The sequence below is a fragment of the Stegostoma tigrinum genome, chromosome 1 (assembly GCF_030684315.1).
Source record: "Stegostoma tigrinum isolate sSteTig4 chromosome 1, sSteTig4.hap1, whole genome shotgun sequence".
In the NCBI taxonomy this organism is placed as follows: domain Eukaryota; kingdom Metazoa; phylum Chordata; class Chondrichthyes; order Orectolobiformes; family Stegostomatidae; genus Stegostoma; species Stegostoma tigrinum.
The window spans coordinates 125,810,899-125,827,638 of record NC_081354.1 but is presented as its reverse complement, the minus strand read 5'-3'; the positions used below and the strand labels follow the sequence as shown (position 1 = coordinate 125,827,638).

The window sequence follows — 16,740 nt, the reverse complement described above, 5'->3', positions numbered from 1 at the left end:
AGCCAAGATCTTCATACAAAGCTTGTTATGTCCAATCATTTTAAGTCTATATGTCTGTATGCGAAAGTCCAATTTCACATAAACTGTTCTTGTAAGAAAGACTTCTTATATTCCTTAGAATTGTCCTGAGAGAAGCAAGATCCAATAGAGAGATGGCTTCATTTGAGATGTTTCAGAGAAACAATTTTATTGTATTATGTCTTAAATACTGGAGCCAAATGGCTGATGTGACTAGGAACCAATCAAATTAAGAATTAATCAAAATAAGTTAGCAACAGCATTAGCCAATTATTATTCCCTTTACTGAAGAAGAGTGTGGAGATGCCTGTGTTAGACTGGAGTGGACAAGGTTAGAAGTTGCACAACACCGGGTTCTGGTCCAACAAGTTTATTTGAAGACTTCACCTGACGAAGGAGCATTGCTACAAAAGCTTGTAATTTCAAATAAAGCTGTTGGACTGTAACCTGGTGTTGTGTGACTTCTGACTCTGAAAAAGATTTTTATTGAACTCAAAACATTAACTCTGTTTCTCTCTCCACAGATGCTGCCAGACCTGCTAAGATTCTCGTGCATGTTCAATTTCAATATAAGATAAATGCCATTCATTAGTGAAGTCAGGCAAATTTATACACATTTTCTGGCCTGGTGCTTATTTTCTCTATTTTCTGAACTACTAGGCCCTAAAATTCCACTGGGGCTGTCCACGTATCTCAGTGTTCCCCCTTTAGATCAAAGGCAGAACTTCCATCAAGACAACAGAAACTCCACTTAACCCAATCACACTAATCATAGAGCCATGGTTGCATACAGGACAGAAACTGGGCCTTCAGCCCAACTCCTCCGTTACGACCAGATTTCCTAACCTAAATGAGTCCCATTTGCCTGTGTTTAGCCCACATCCCTCTAAAACTTTCCTATTGATGTACCTGTCCAAATGTCTCTTAAATGTTGCAACTGTACTCATGTCTACTACTTCCTCTGGTAGATCATTCCATGTATGCACCATCTTCTGTATGAAAAAGTTACGCCTCAGGTCCCTTAAATCTTTCTCCTTTCACCTTAAACCTATACCCTCTAATTTTGGACTTCCCTACCCTGGGAAAAAGCTATTCACCTTTTCAATGTCCCTCATGATTTTATAACCCTCTATAAAGTCACCCCTCAACTTCCTACATTCCAGGGAAATAAGCTTCAGCCTATCCAGCACCTACTTAGAACTCAAACCCTCCAGTCCCAATAACATTCTTACATCTTTTTTGTACCCTTTCCAGTTTAATAACATCCATCCTATAGCAGGAAGATCTAAAGCAGACCCCACTGAAACTTCAGGATTTCTATCAGTTAATTAGGTATCTGCAGTCTTCCTTTAAAAATTTTCTATGGATTTCTCCTGTACCAGTTCCTCACCTTTCTTACAAAGACAAACAGCAGTTCTTAAGTAAAGTCATAATGTGAATGACAACAGAAATTGAGATTCACATTTTTCTCTTCTAGCCAAGAAACAAACATTCTAACATTCCAACTACCCAGCCAGTCATGATGATGACAATGAAAAAATATGAAGGAGGTTGAGAATACATCATAAACTGAAATACATTGCTGCCTTGGAGTGCAAGACTCCTCCAACAGTACCTTTCAAGCCCAACACCTCTAGAAGATCAAGGCAGATGATATTACGTGTAAGTTCCAAGTCACACACTGTCCTGATTTGGAACTCTATCAATGTTCCTTCACCATCACTTGGTCAAAATCCTGGAACTTCCTCTGAAACAGCCACATGGGTATCACTACACCACATGGACAGCAGTTCCAGAAGGTGACTCACCATCATCGCCTCAAGGCAATGATGGGCAATAAACGCTGGCATTTCCAGTTACTCATAACATGTAAGCAACTCAAAAGTAAGCCACTTGTTCTTCACTTTATGCCATACAAAATAGATTGCACGTGCTCCATGCAATAAGCTATTAATGGTAATTATGACATTGTGGTCACTGACTGTCATATCATTGTAGAAAATGGCAGAAATACCATTCCTCAAGGGTCTTTGTGGTAAGGCAACAGTTTCCTGCTGAAAGTAAGAATATTGCTGAAGGTACTAATAAACAATTTGCTGAGCTACAATTAGGCCTCAAAAGTTTGTAGGATTTCCCTGTTCCAAATTGCAATCTAACATAAGGAGCACAATTAACCACAATAACCAAGTGTGGAGCTGGATGAACACAGCAGGCCAAGCAGCATCTTCAGAGCACAATCTTAGCTTTTGTGCTCCTAAGATGCTGCTTGGCCTGCTGTGTTCATCCAGCTCCACACTTTGTTATCTCGGATTCTCCAGCATCTGCAGTTCCCATTATCTCTGATCACAATTAACCTCAAAATGTGCCACTTCAAAACTCTCTGCAATATCAGCAAAATCAAAATGGCATATACAGAATATACACAGTCAATCCCATGGCATGGCCTACGTCACTGAGAGATGGAGAACAAAAGGTTCACCTGCCTAAAATGGCTAAAAGTAAATTTGTTGAGTCCTTTGTTATAAATACAGCTAAGATTTTTTTTTCTAATCTCGTTAGTCAAAGCTGATATTGCAGACAAAGTTTGTGCAGAGTTAAAGCTCGTGAATTCAACCACTTCCTGGATTGGCAAACCATGCAAGTAATCTATCAGTCATTTCTACAGGTTTAAATTAAGTCAGGTTCAATTTCAGAGTAAGTGACTGAATCACTAGATCAGCTGCTCACATTATGCCCCACGAGACTTGCATTTTCCTGCACTGGTTGTTGAAATGTCCTGAGAGATCTAAAGGTTTTATCAGTGTAAAGAAGATGTGACATTTTAGGTCAGACAATGCAAATTAGGTGTGAGGCCTTGTTTAGAATCTGTTTGTGTTTTGGTTTGGAGTCAGACTAGTTTCATTTCTAAAGTAGGAATTTATAAAATGCCACATTAACTGACTGTCTTATTATAAACTCTGTGCTTTTTGAACAAAATAGACTGTATCTCTCTCTGCCCTCCCCTACACATACAGTTTATAGGACAGTGACTTCAAAAGAATTTGGGAAGTTACATAAACATGTTAATCAACTAAAACCTCCTCACTGTTTAAAGATTTAACAGGGTCTTAGGTTTGTTTAGTACATCCTCATTAATGGTGTGACTCTTTGACCTTTTACTTATAAACTCTGTGTCTGTTGCTACCTCTCTCACTAACACCTGAAGAAGGAGTAAGACCCTGAAACCTTGTGTTTTCAAATAAGCCTGTTGGACTGTGACCTGGTGTAATGTAATTTCCAACCTTGTCCACCCCAGTCCAACACCATCATGTGCTGGTATTGATAATGGTATCGTGGCCAGCTAATTAACCCAGATTGGGCATCCTTCCTTTTGAATTATCTCAAGCTCCAAAAATGTTGTTATACAAATACGTTTCTAACTGCTCATATCAAATAAATGGGACAAATTAGCACAGATTCAATACCTGTACGGTTGAAGTAGTTCTCGCCTGCCTGCATGCCATGCCTCATCATGGTAATATTAAACAAGCCATATGAGGTAGCCCTTGGTCTACACTTCAGGGACACCATGATTCTTCACGTCATTAGACTTGCATTTGATTCTAGAAGTAGAGTGCATTCTGGGTGTTTTGTTGGAATGAGAGTCATTCCACATCGTGGAATTATCTACATCCCTTAAGTAAAGTTTTCTGCCTTGTGGAATTATTTTATAATATTATTTTCAAATAATTTCAACAGAACTGAAATTACATGCACAAGTTTTGGAACAAATCTAGTACCAACCACTTCCTTTGTTGATTATATCGGAACAATTATGTGGAGAAAATTAAATGTTAATAGCTTTGAAGCCACACAGCAGCAGTCAGTTATTCAGAGACAGTAGGAACTGCCGATGCTGGAGTCTGAGATAACAAGGTGTAGAGCTGGATGAACGCAGCAGGCCAGGCAGCAGCAGAGGAGCAGGAAAGCCAATGATTCGGGTCTGGACGCTTCTTCAGAATTCCAAAGAAAGGTCCAGACCTGAAAGGTCAGCTTTCCTGCTCCTATAGTAGTCAGTTATTAATTTGTGTAAAAGTTGACATCCATGTTCTAGCTCCTCAGTAATATTATTGTTGCATTCCCTTCAATCTTTCCCAACAATATTGATCGGGGTAAATATTACCATTGAGTCTGGCATTCTCACCGTACTTTTCATTACAGTTAAACAGATTTGGATCATTTTCTCAATTGTTTAGATTTCCAGAAAGAAAACTCATAAAGACCAGGGAAAGAATAGTCCAGTAACTTCCTAGAAGTATGTTTTAAAACTAGTGTGATTGAGGCTTGTGATCAGAAAATCCAGTCATAAAAATACATAACGGGAACACTTGTTTTATACAGGGGCCAAGTGAAAAATGTTTAAGAAGCCTGGAAATACAAGAATACCTACAGTAATCATCCTTCAGACCTGGAGCATCTAAGACTTTCATCGGGAGGAAAGGTATGCATCGTTTCCTTTTTGTACCATCACATTTACCAGAGAGAAACATGTCACCTAGATTGTTCTTGTAACCTAAAACAAAGAACAAGAATTTCAATATTATTATAGCACCATTTGGAACCACAATCTAGTCATAAATTTTAACCAGTAATTGGTATATAAATGCATCACAACGCAACCAGTCCTGGGAGTCATGATAATTCACTCAGTGATCAGTCAAGGGTCTGGTCAGTTATCATTCAGGGCTGTTCATCCAAGACAGTCAGGTCTTAGGGCCAGCTCAGTGAAATTCTAGTGGTTTCTCAGGGGCTGCTGCTGTGAGAGGGAAGTTGGGAGTGCCAATTCTGGGGATTGGAGGAGCATGCCAGAATGTAAAGGGGATAACAATCATGAAGGAGTGATATAAAGTGGGTGGGAGACAGAAGTACATTGGGAGACATGGTTTAGAAGTGGGTCATCGATGGTCACGGGCATCCTGACCTTTACAGAGGACAATGCAGCATAATGGTCAGTAAAGTAATACATAGAGCTGGGATTTGGGGTAATGTCAGGAGATGAAGATGCAAATCAAAGAGTTGAATATGGAAGCTCGGCCGGGCTTGATAGAGAATCCTAGCATTGCCGTGTTCTATTCAGCTGCAGCAGGCAAACAGAGGATGTGACGAGTATAGAAGAACTAAGAGAGTGCAGCGGTCTTCCAAGGAAGAGAAGGAGGACACTGAATAGGATAGCACCTTCGTCATGACAGAGAGCAGGAGCATCAGGTACAACAAATCAGGCAGGACTTAATTGACACCCAGCTCCATGTGCATGCACTGGCTGCAGTGATTCTTCATTGGCTGTGGTTTTGTTGCTGCTCAAAAGACAATGGTCCCTCTCTGTTTCCAGAGACAAATGAAGTTTCTAGTTGTTTGTTTCTTTTTCTTCATACTTAGATTTTCAAATGTTTGGAGACATTCAAATATTGCCAGCTTAGATACAATTCCCAGACATACTCAGTTAGGTGAAGTCTCTCTCAAACTGAATGTGTGCTCTTACTGATCAGAATTAGAAACTCCATGTGCCGTTTTAGCGGGATTTGAAACTATGTCTCCAGCTTGAATCACTGCTCAAAAACAATCTCCCACACCCCAGCCTCCCCTACTTCAACAGCATTGATGAAAATCCAGCTTTGGCTGTTCAGGGCCTGGTTGTGTAGCGAAAAGATCACCAGGTTGATGTTAGGAGGGAATTGTGGGCTGAGGGGATGAAAAAGTGGGCATGGAAGTGGGGGCTGTACTCAAGGTACTTCCAGTTCTGCCCCTTTGTCTCTATCGGTGCCCTTTCTTAAGGTAATCCCTCAGCAATTTGAAGACCTTATAATTAAAAATTGGCTGCGGTTGCCAGGGTACCGTTGTGGAGGGGTGGGGGCGAGATCCCTGCTGTCTTTTCTACTGCCAGGTAGGCAGGCATGACATCAAAACCTGCCTGGAATGTTTACCTGGCCACCCTAAATCCTGGGCTGCCAACGAGAGGCCATTTCCATATAACTGACTTATTCCTAGTGTTGCAAGGGGCATGCCAGACATGCCCATCGGCCTCTGATACCTTGCCTTATTTGATCATGAATGTTCCCCAGCTGACTCTCAGCCATTTACAGAGACAAAGGCAAGGGCAGTGAAGTGCCAGTCAGTGCCACGTCCTACAGACAGCCATTCCATCCAAGATCATCATTATTCCATGTGTGTACTCAATCAAAATATCCCCAGATTATCCTTATCAGTCACAAAACCTGCAAAAGGTTTTTCACACACATCTATTCAGAGTCTCCTGGTAGTTGCCATGATTTTGTGTAATTATTGCCATTTGTATCTTGTTATAAAATAGAGTGAAAAGTGTTGTAATGTGTCCCAAATCACTGGCATCATCGCAAAACATAGAAAAAATAAACCAAAACAAAGAATGTAAAGGCAAAAAAATTAAGAAGTAAAGAAACAAATTCTTCAGTCTGGCAATGAGACCTGTGGGTCTTTGTACCTTCAAACAGAGTAAGCCAATCACTCTTTGGAAACAAGGGTTGTCATCAGAGCATGTGAATAACAGACATTGAAAAAACCTTTGGGCAGCTGAAAATGCAATTTAGGTAACAAAGTGTAGAGCTGGATGAACATGGCAGGCCAAGCAGCATCTTAGGAGCACAAAAGCTGACGTTTCAGGCCTAGACCAAGGTCTAAGCTCGAAACGTCAGCTTTTGTGCTCCTAAGATGCTGCTTGGCCTGCAGTGTTCATCCAGCTCTACACTTTGTTTTCTCGGATTCTCCAGCATCTGCAGTTCCCATTATCTCTGATGCAATTTAGGTGCCTGGACAGATCAGGAGGAGTCTTTCAGTATGCACCAGCAATGGTTTTGAGAACGGTAATGGTTTGCTGTGCTTTGTGTAGTGCAGAGAGGACTGAAGTTGCAGGAGATGAGTGCATTGACTGCTCTGCATCTGACCACATGGAGGATGAAGAACATCATGTAACCAGGGCACTCACAGCCACTGTCATTGCTGACAGAGAAAATTCCATGACAGGTTTATCGAGCATGCTTCAGGGAACCTGACAATGTGAACCTACATAGCACAACAATGCTAAATCCACAGCGCCCACAACCCAAAATCATTCTCAGAGTCAAAAATCCCTCCATCAAATTTCCATCCTCTGCCTGGCTTCCATTTTGCTTATTCATTGTTCTTGAGGTGAATCAATTACAGATCATGGCATCCACCTTGACTTCTCAATTCAGATAATCTTAAGTATTGCACGGTTAAGATTAAAGATTTTAAAATTTTAAGTGATTTCTAAAAATTTCTGAGATCTAGAAACATTTCACCATTTTCTAAGCCTTTGCTTGGAGGCATTTACATCTCAATAGATTATTTCTTTAAACAGTTAAACAATCAGAGAATATTGAAATTAAAATGGTGTGCCCTGATCACTAAAGTATAACTTTCTGATAAAGTCTGAACATTGTAATTTACTGCAGTTTTACGTGCAGTTCTAAAAATAATTTGCCCAATGTGGGCGGTGTATTTAAAAACAATGAGGTTTTCAGTCTTGTGGTCAATAGAGCCACGGTGCCTCAGAAAGTAGCTATAGCAAGTAAAAATCCACAAGATTCAAAACAAACCATACCACACAAGACTACAAAAGGAAGGAGTGCATCTTGACCAACAGTCTCAAACAACATGCAAAAGATTGTATAATGGTTATCTTCATGCTGCTGCTAGTTTTTCCATTCTCTTGTGGATTGCTCCCCAAGCCTAACTCCCAAGCATCAATTATCATCAAAAAATTAAAACATCAAACTGAAAAAACACTTAAAAGTCATATTACAACATAATACCAAAAAGCAATACTGAACAATTATTAAATGTATTTTCCAGAACAAATAAATCAATTTCCAGAACAAATAAATCAAATAAATCAAAATCAAGGAAATCTATGCTGAAGGAGCAGCCTTCAATTGTGAAACAAATGGCACAATTTTGCTTCTGCAAAAGTAACTAAGGCAATTGGGGAGGAATAAAACTAACATGGCAGAAGATCATAGAATCCTTGCATTCAAAAAGAGATTATTTGGCCCATCAAGAGTATACCGACCCTCCAAAAGGCATCCCACCCAGACCCAGTGCACTACCTTAATCCCACAACCCCACAATTCCCATGGCCAACCCACCTAGACTATACATCCCTGGTCATTGTGAATGATTCACCAGTGCCAACGCACATGACATGCACATCTTTGGACTGTGAGAAGAAACCAGAGTACCTGGACGACACGGGGAGAACGTGCAAGCTCTACACAGACAGTCAACCCAGGCTGGAATTAAACCCATGTCCCTGGTTCTGCGAGGCAATAGTGCTTTACCACCGAGCCAGTGTGCAGCAGTGAAGGTAGAGTTGGCGAGAAGGAATTTTTAAAAAGCTGTGGAATAAAAGCTGCAGTTTTATGTAAAAACATTGTCCAAGGAGAAAGGAAAAGAAAGGTTATGAGGTCGTCAAAGATAAACACACTATGGGAAACATAAAGGATACCTCAAAAATAAAGTATAAAACTAAGGCAAAAAATGTAGTCAAGAAATGCCAAAACAGAATGTTAGAAACAATTAGCAGATCATAGGAAAAGAAATAACAAAGAAGTAAAAACTTGCACATAGACAATGCATTTCGTGACCTCCTAAAGCACTTTACAAAATATTAAGTACTTCTGAAACACGGGCACTATTGTAATGCATAAACGTATAAACAGCAATGAACCACAATCTGCAAAGAATTTTGTAAGCACATTAAAGGTGATAGATTGATTAAAGAAATTGCAGGGCAATTCATGTTAAAAGGAAGGAATCTAAATGTGGAGCGTAAAGAGTACAATAAAAATACTAAATAGTTAAACAAATTGCATACCTTTTATAAATATAGATGGAAATGTACGTGACAGTGTTCAAATGAAGAACATGGAATAATTATTGGAGATAGTGGTGCAGTGGTAGTGTCACTGGACTACTAATCCAGAACACAGGCTAATGTTGTGTGGATAATGAAATGTGAGGCTGGATGAACACAGCAGGCCCAGCAGCATCTCAGGACCACAAAAGCTGATGTTTCAGGCCTAGATTTTTTGTGCTCCTGAGATGCTGCTGGGCCTGCTGTGTTCATTCAGCCTCACATTTCATTATCTTGGATTCTCCAGCATCTGCAGTTCCCATTATCACTGATGTTGTGTGGACGTGGGTTTAATACCTACATAGCAGCTGTGGAATTTGAATTGAATTGACATTTTGGAATTGTATAGAGCTAGTCTCATCAATGGAGACCATGACAATTGTTGTCAAATATTGTAAAAACCCATCTCATGTCTCTGAGAGAAGAAAGTCTCTTTGGCCTAAGTGTGACTTGGAGACAATACTCTAGACCCACAGCAATTTGATTGAATCTGAGCTCTCTGCCGAGGTAGCCTACCACGACATTGGGTAGGCCAACAAATGTTGGCTTTGTCAGTGACATCTACATCCCACCAAATATATTTTTTTTAATTAACTGTAGTAAAGATATTGGCTCTGAAAAAAAAGCAGAACTCAGGATAGTTAAATTAGCAGGCCTTGATGGAATTAGTCTGTTGAAAGAATTCAGATGCGCTATCAGTGATATCAGTCAAAATTTTCCATTCCTTCTTAAATATGGGAATTATACCATGAAAACAGAGAATACTTAATATAGCATCATTATTCAAAGATATACCAGATAATTCCAAATCAATGAATTTAATACACATAAAGTTTAATTCTTAGAATATATTATTCAAGATCAAATTGATAAGCATTTTGAGTTTGTATGGATTAGTTGAAGAAGTGGTGAGTTAGATGACTGAAGGTTATACAGTCAAGACAGTGTGGATTTCCAAACGGGAATTAAATAATATGTCTCACAAGGGCCTGTTACAAAGATTCAGGTCTGTGGTTTAACAATAATAGCATGATGGTTAGAACGTTGGTTCACTAAGAAGAAACACAGGAGAAAAAAAAATCATTTGCATAACAGATGGCATGGATTCTTCAAGGAGAGGCAGCACCACATTGCTGCTACCTATGCTTTGAACTGACTATACACGAATGAATTTCTCTCACCAAAGATTTACGATAAATCACTTTTAACTGTCCTGTTAAGTGCCCAACAAGCTACCCTGTGATATGCAAGATTAGGAGTGACCAATAAATGATTGCCCTCTTAGCAGTGCCAACAAAATAGGAGGTCAAGGCTCATATATGGGTGAGTCTTGTTGGGACAGTGGATTTCTTTTTGCTCAAAGCAAAGCTGATGTATTTTTTACGACAATCCAGTGGTTGCACAGGCAAAATTGATAATATTAAGTCTTATTACATATTTATTCAAATGAATTTAAGTTCCTAAGCTGCCATGTCAGAACTCATGTCCTTGAATGCCTGTATCAAGTGATTCTTTTTAAATAAATAAACAAGGATTGTTCTTAATTTTAGAGTGCAACTTCAGTCTGTTGGAAGAAAACAGATGCCTACTGCAATAGTATCAGAGATAATGGGAACTGCAGATGCGGGAGATTCCAAGATAATAAAATGTGAGGCTGGATGAACACAGCAGGCCAAGCAGCATCTCAGGAGCACAAAAGCTGACGTTTCGGGCCTAGACCCTTCATCAGAGAGGGGGATGGGGGGAGGGAACTGGAATAAATAGGGAGAGAGGGGGAGGCGGACCGAAGATGGAGAGTAAAGAAGATAGGTGGAGAGGGTGTAGGTGGGGAGGTAGGGAGGGGATAGGTCAGTCCAGGGAAGACGGACAGGTCAAGGAGGTGGGATGAGGTTAGTAGGTAGCTGGGGGTGCGGCTTGGGGTGGGAGGAAGGGATGGGTGAGAGGAAGAACCGGTTAGGGAGGCAGAGACAGGTTGGACTGGTTTTGGGATGCAGTGGGTAGAGGGGAAGAGCTGGGCTGGTTGTGTGGTGCAGTGGGGGGAGGGGATGAACTGGGCTGGTTGAGGGATGCAGTGGGGGAAGGGGAGATTTTGAAACTGGTGAAGTCCACATTGATACCATATGGCTGCAGGGTTCCCAGGCGGAATATGAGTTGCTGTTCCTGCAACCTTCGGGTGGCATCATTGTGGCAGTGCAGGAGGCCCATGATGGACATGTCATCAAGAGAATGGGAGGGGGAGTGGAAATGGTTTGCGACTGGGAGGTGCAGTTGTTTGTTGCGAACTGAGCGGAGGTGTTCTGCAAAGCGGTCCCCAAGCCTCCGCTTGGTTTCCCCAATGTAGAGAAAGCCGCACCGGGTACAGTGTACCCGGTGCGGCTTTCTCTACATTGGGGAAACCAAGCGGAGGCTTGGGGACCGCTTTGCAGAACACCTCCGCTCAGTTCGCAACAAACAACTGCACCTCCCAGTCGCAAACCATTTCCACTCCCCCTCCCATTCTCTTTATGACATGTCCATCATGGGCCTCCTGCACTGCCACAATGATGCCACCCGAAGGTTGCAGGAACAGCAACTCATATTCCGCCTGGGAACCCTGCAGCCATATGGTATCAATGTGGACTTCACCAGTTTCAAAATCTCCCCTTCCCCCACTGCATCCCTCAACCAGCCCAGTTCATCCCCTCCCCCCACTGCACCACACAACCAGCCCAGCTCTTCCCCTCTACCCACTGCATCCCAAAACCAGTCCAACCTGTCTCTGCCTCCCTAACCGGTTCTTCCTCTCACCCATCCCTTCCTCCCACCCCAAGCCGCACCCCCAGCTACCTACTAACCTCATCCCACCTCCTTGACCTGTCCGTCTTCCCTGGACTGACCTATCCCCTCCCTACCTCCCCACCTACACCCTCTCCACCTATCTTCTTTACTCTCCATCTTCGGTCCGCCTCCCCCTCTCTCCCTATTTATTCCAGTTCCCTCCCCCCATCCCCCTCTCTGATGAAGGGTCTAGGCCCGAAACGTCAGCTTTTGTGCTCCTGAGATGCTGCTTGGCCTGCTGTGTTCATCCAGCCTCACATTTTATTATCTTGCCTACTGCAATAGCATCAGTTTACCTTGACAGGTTTTGTTAGATCTTCCATTGATGGTCACAATTCTGGTCTTGTTCACGCTGGAAGACATTGCATCCTGTGGTGTCTATTGAAAAGTATATGATGATGAACACTAGTTTTAGTAATGAAAAGATTAAATACTAGAAATACTCAGGAGATCTGACAGAATCTGTGGAAAGACAAGAAAGCCTAATGGGTTAAATTTTCACATGGCTGGAGGAGCAGTCTTACAGGCAGCAGGCATCCCAATTCCTTGCCACTGTGATGGACTACTGGCTTTTTCCTGTCTCTGGGCCATTTTGAAAGATCTGGTTTGGAGAGAGTAGCCAATTAGGCGCCTCAAGGCCAACTTAGAACCATTCTGCTGACACTGTCTGGAATTTTCCCACACTTTTCCAACTGAGGCCAAATCCTTGAGATAGCGAGATGGAGGCAGCCTCCCAGCAGTCAAACAGAGGGCCAAATTGCAGTCATAATAGTCAATGTCCCATCGTAATCGCATTCCCATACATCTCCAGCTACAGCCACAAGCAAGACTGTGGATTGATCGACTCAGTTTAAAAGATTTTAAAAGAGATTGCTTCATGCAGGAGTGCCTTTTCTTTCGCTTACTGTCAGCACTGATCCCACCTCTGATTGTGGGACCGCTGATCTGTCTGTGCAGGAGGAACCTTTGTCCCTAATTTAACGAGATCCTGGATCTGCTAAATTGGTCCACTTCCTCAAAAGTCACTTTTAGTCTCCTAACACTGAGCACTCCTGGTTTCCTGCAATGGAATTCAGCTTGACAGCTAAACAATTTTCTCTCAATCTACACATTCAAATTCCGTCAGTATATTGAAAAGTTCATCAAATCACCCCTTTTGCCTTCAAAATTCGAGGGAAAACAGCTTTAGTGTATTTCACCCTTCCTTTAAATTCAGGTACCAATTTGCACTGCACTCCGCTGTAACCAAGTTGCCAATTCAATTATTTACAGTTTATTGGACAAAAAAAACCTCAAGCCTTGTACCCTGAATTTAACGGTGTCATTCAAAGCCTTGCGTTAAAAGTAAAATAGCTTTTTTCTTACACACCTCACTAATAGTCAGTCTTATAAGCTTTTATAGAGGTTTTAAAAACTAACTGCATGAATTAAAGCATGAAGGTAGGTATTTTCTCAAATGAAATCATACAGTCATTGAATCTTACAGCACGGAGACAGGACCTTTTGCCCAAACTGATCCATTGCAATCAAAATGTCCATCCACGCTAAGCGCATTTCCCTGCACTTGGCCCATATCCTTAGAAAATTTCCTATCCATGTATTCATCCAAGTGCCTTTTAAATGTTGTTCATGTGCCCGCCTCAACCACTTCCACTGGCAACACGTGTCATTTGGGTACCATCCTCTGCGTAAAAGAAGTTGCCTGTCAGGTTCCCATATATTCTTTCGCCTCTTATCTTAAACTGATGCCCTCTAGTCTTCAATTCCCCAACCCTGGGAAAACGACTGAGTGCGTTCACCCTATCCATGCCTTTCATGATCTTATACACTTCTATAAGATTACCCCTCAGCCTCCTATGCTCTAAAGAAAAAAATCCTAGCTTGTCCAACCTCTTCCAATAACTCAGTCTCTTGAGTCCTGGCAACATCCTTGTAAATTTCTTCTGGACGCTTTCCAGTTTAATAACTTCCTTCCTATAGCAAGGTGACCAAAACGGAACATAATACTCCACGTGCAGCCTCACCAACATCCTGTACAACTGCAACATAACTCCCCAAATTCTACACTCAAAGCCCTGACTGATGAAGGCCAGTGTGCCAAAAGCCTTCTTCACTGCTCCACTTTCACAGAACAGTACATCTGAACTCCAAGGTCCCTCTGTTCCACTACACTCCTTAAGGCCCTAACATTCACCATGAACTTCTTAACTTGATTTGACTTTCCAAAATGCAATGCCTCACATTTATCTACATTAAAATCCATTTGCCACTTCTCGGCCCACTTACACAGCTGATCAAGATCTCACTGCAATTTCTGACAACCTCCCATGTGACTGAACCTTTCAGAGCAGCCTACCATGTGGTACGTTATCAAAGGCCTTACTGAAATCCATATAGGCTATGTCTACTGCCCTGCCTCATCAACCTTCCTCATCATTTCATCAAAGAACTCGAACAAATCTGTGAGGCATGATCTCTCACTCACAAAGCCATGCTGACTACTCCTAACCAAACTCTGTCTTTCTAAATGCATGTATATCTTATCCCTCAGAATCTTCTCAAGTAACTTACCTACCGCCGATGTTACACTTCCTCGTCTGTAATTCTCAGGTTTTTCCATGCAGCCCTTCTCAAATAAGGGCACAACATTAGGTCTAGGCCCGAAACATCAGCTTTTGGGCTCCTGAGATGCTGTTTGGCCTGCTGTGTTCATCCAGCTGCACACTTTGTTATCTTGGATTCTCCAGCATCTGCAGTTCCCATTATCTCTCACAATATTCGCTACCCTCCAGTTTTCTGGGACTTCACACATGGCTAATGCTAATGCAAATATATCAGCCAGGGCCCCTATAATTTCTTCTCCAACCTCTTACAGGGTTCTTGGATATATCTAAACAGGACAAGGAGATTTATCCACCTTTGTGCATTCTAATACTTCAGATGCCTACCCTACTGTGATATGGACTGTCCCCAAGATATTGCCACTAACTTCCCCAAGCTCCCAAGTCTTCATGTCTTTCTCCACGGTAAACACAGAGGAGAAATATTCATTGAGGACCTTACCTATCTCTTGCAGTTCCACACATACATATCCACTTTGGTCCCTGAAGTGTCCTATTCTCTCTCTAGTTATTCTTTTTCTTTTAACATACTCTTTGTTCGACCTAATCTTCTCAGCCAAAACTATCTCATGCCCCCAATTTCTTTCTTAAGTAAATTCCTGGATCCCCTATATACCACCAGGGATTCCCTTGATTCCAACTGCATGTTCCTGAGCCATGCCTCATTCTTTTTTCTGGTCAAAGCCTCAATATGTCTTGTCATCCAGGGTTCGCTACTCCAAACCAAACTTGCCCTTCACCCTTCACCCTCACAGGAACATGCAGATCTCTAGCTCCAGCTATCACACTTTTAAAGGTGTAACACTTGCCAGAGGTCCCTTTGCCTGGAAACAAACCACTCCAATTAACCCCTGCAAGCTTCTGTCTAATTCCATCAAAATTTGCCTTGCCCCAATTCAGAACTTGAACCCGTGGACCAGTTTTGACCTTTTTCATAGCTTTTTTAAAATTAATAGAACTGTGGTCACTGGTGCCAAAGTGGTCTCCCACTGTCACCTCAGTCACCTGTCCTGCTTATTTTTCAAAAGTAGGTCAAGTTTTGCCCCTTATTGAGTAGAACCCTGTATATACTGCTTTGGGAAGCTTTCCTGAACATATTTAACAAATTCCACCCCCTTAACACTATGGTAGTCCCAGTCTAGGTTAGGAAAACTAAAATCTCCCACTATGACAACTCTATTGCTCCTGCAAGTCTCCCCAATCTCCTTGCATATCTGTTCCTGTAATTCCCATCGACTGTTTGGGGCCCAATAGTACAACCGCAATAATGTCACCATCTCCTTTTTATTTCTTAGCTCCACCCTCAAAGCCTCACTGGATGATCCCTCAGTTATTTCATCTCTGACTACTGCTGTGATACTTCCCTTAATCAAAAATGTTACTCCCACTCCCCTCTTTCCTTCACTTCTGTCCTACCTACAGTACCTGGCACATGAAGCTGCTAGTCCTGTCCCTTCCTTAGCCATGTTTCTATAATGGCTATAATTTCCCAGTTCCATGTACCTATCCATGCCCTCCCTGTCCTGTTCCAGCCTGACCTGTCTCTTCAACTTGCTATTTCTGTTTACTGTATTTCCCTCCAGCCGTGCACTTGCTCCCTGATGTTCAGGATCCCAACTGCGCCTGACCCCGCCCCAACAAACCTGTTTTAAACCCTCCCTTGCAGCAGTAGCAAGTCTGCCCGCCAGGATATTGGCCCCTGTACAGTTCAGGTTCAACACATCCATCTTGAACAGGTCACGTCTGCCCCAGAAAAGATCCCAATGATCCAGGAATCTGAATCCCTGCTCCCTGCATCAATTCTTTAGCCACACATTCATCTGCCATATCCTCCTGTTCTTACCCTCACTAACACATAGCACTGGAAGTAATTCAGAAATTACCACCTTCAAGACTTACCACCTCCTGGCTTTTAACCATTTTCCTAATTCTCTATAATCAGTCCGCAGGACCTGATCCCTGTTTCTCCCCATGTCATTTGTGCCAATGTGCGCAATGGGTCCTGGCTGCTCACCCTCCCCCTTGAGAACATTCTGCAGCCACTCTGAGGCAGCCTGGAACCTGGCACCTGGGAAGCAAACACCATCCTGAATTCCCGTTTGCGGTCACAGAATCTCCAGTCTGTCACCCTAACTATCCAGTCTCCTATCAGTAAGGCCCTGTTTACATTTACACTTTCCTGCTTTACCCCGGAGCCAGTTGTAGTGTCACCAACCTGCGTTCTGCTGTTTTCCCCTGATCAGTCATCCCGCACCAACATATCCAAAACGGTCACTTGTTTTCCAGGAGAATGGTCACAGGGGCTTCCTGCACTCTCTGCCTACTCCCTTTGTCTTT

General features: G+C 42.3%; 1 protein-coding gene across 2 annotated transcripts in view; it reads right to left on the bottom strand.

Moving 5' to 3' along the window:
- LOC125458676 (cell division cycle protein 20 homolog) overlaps positions 1–16,740 on the bottom strand; it is a 104,765-nt gene that overhangs the window by 40,134 nt on the left and 47,891 nt on the right. For both annotated transcript variants that reach the window (XM_048544123.2, XM_048544132.2), the window contains one exon: positions 4,448–4,570. In XM_048544123.2, the coding sequence (XP_048400080.1) occupies positions 4,448–4,570 (123 nt within the window). The remainder of the gene's footprint in view (positions 1–4,447; positions 4,571–16,740) is intronic.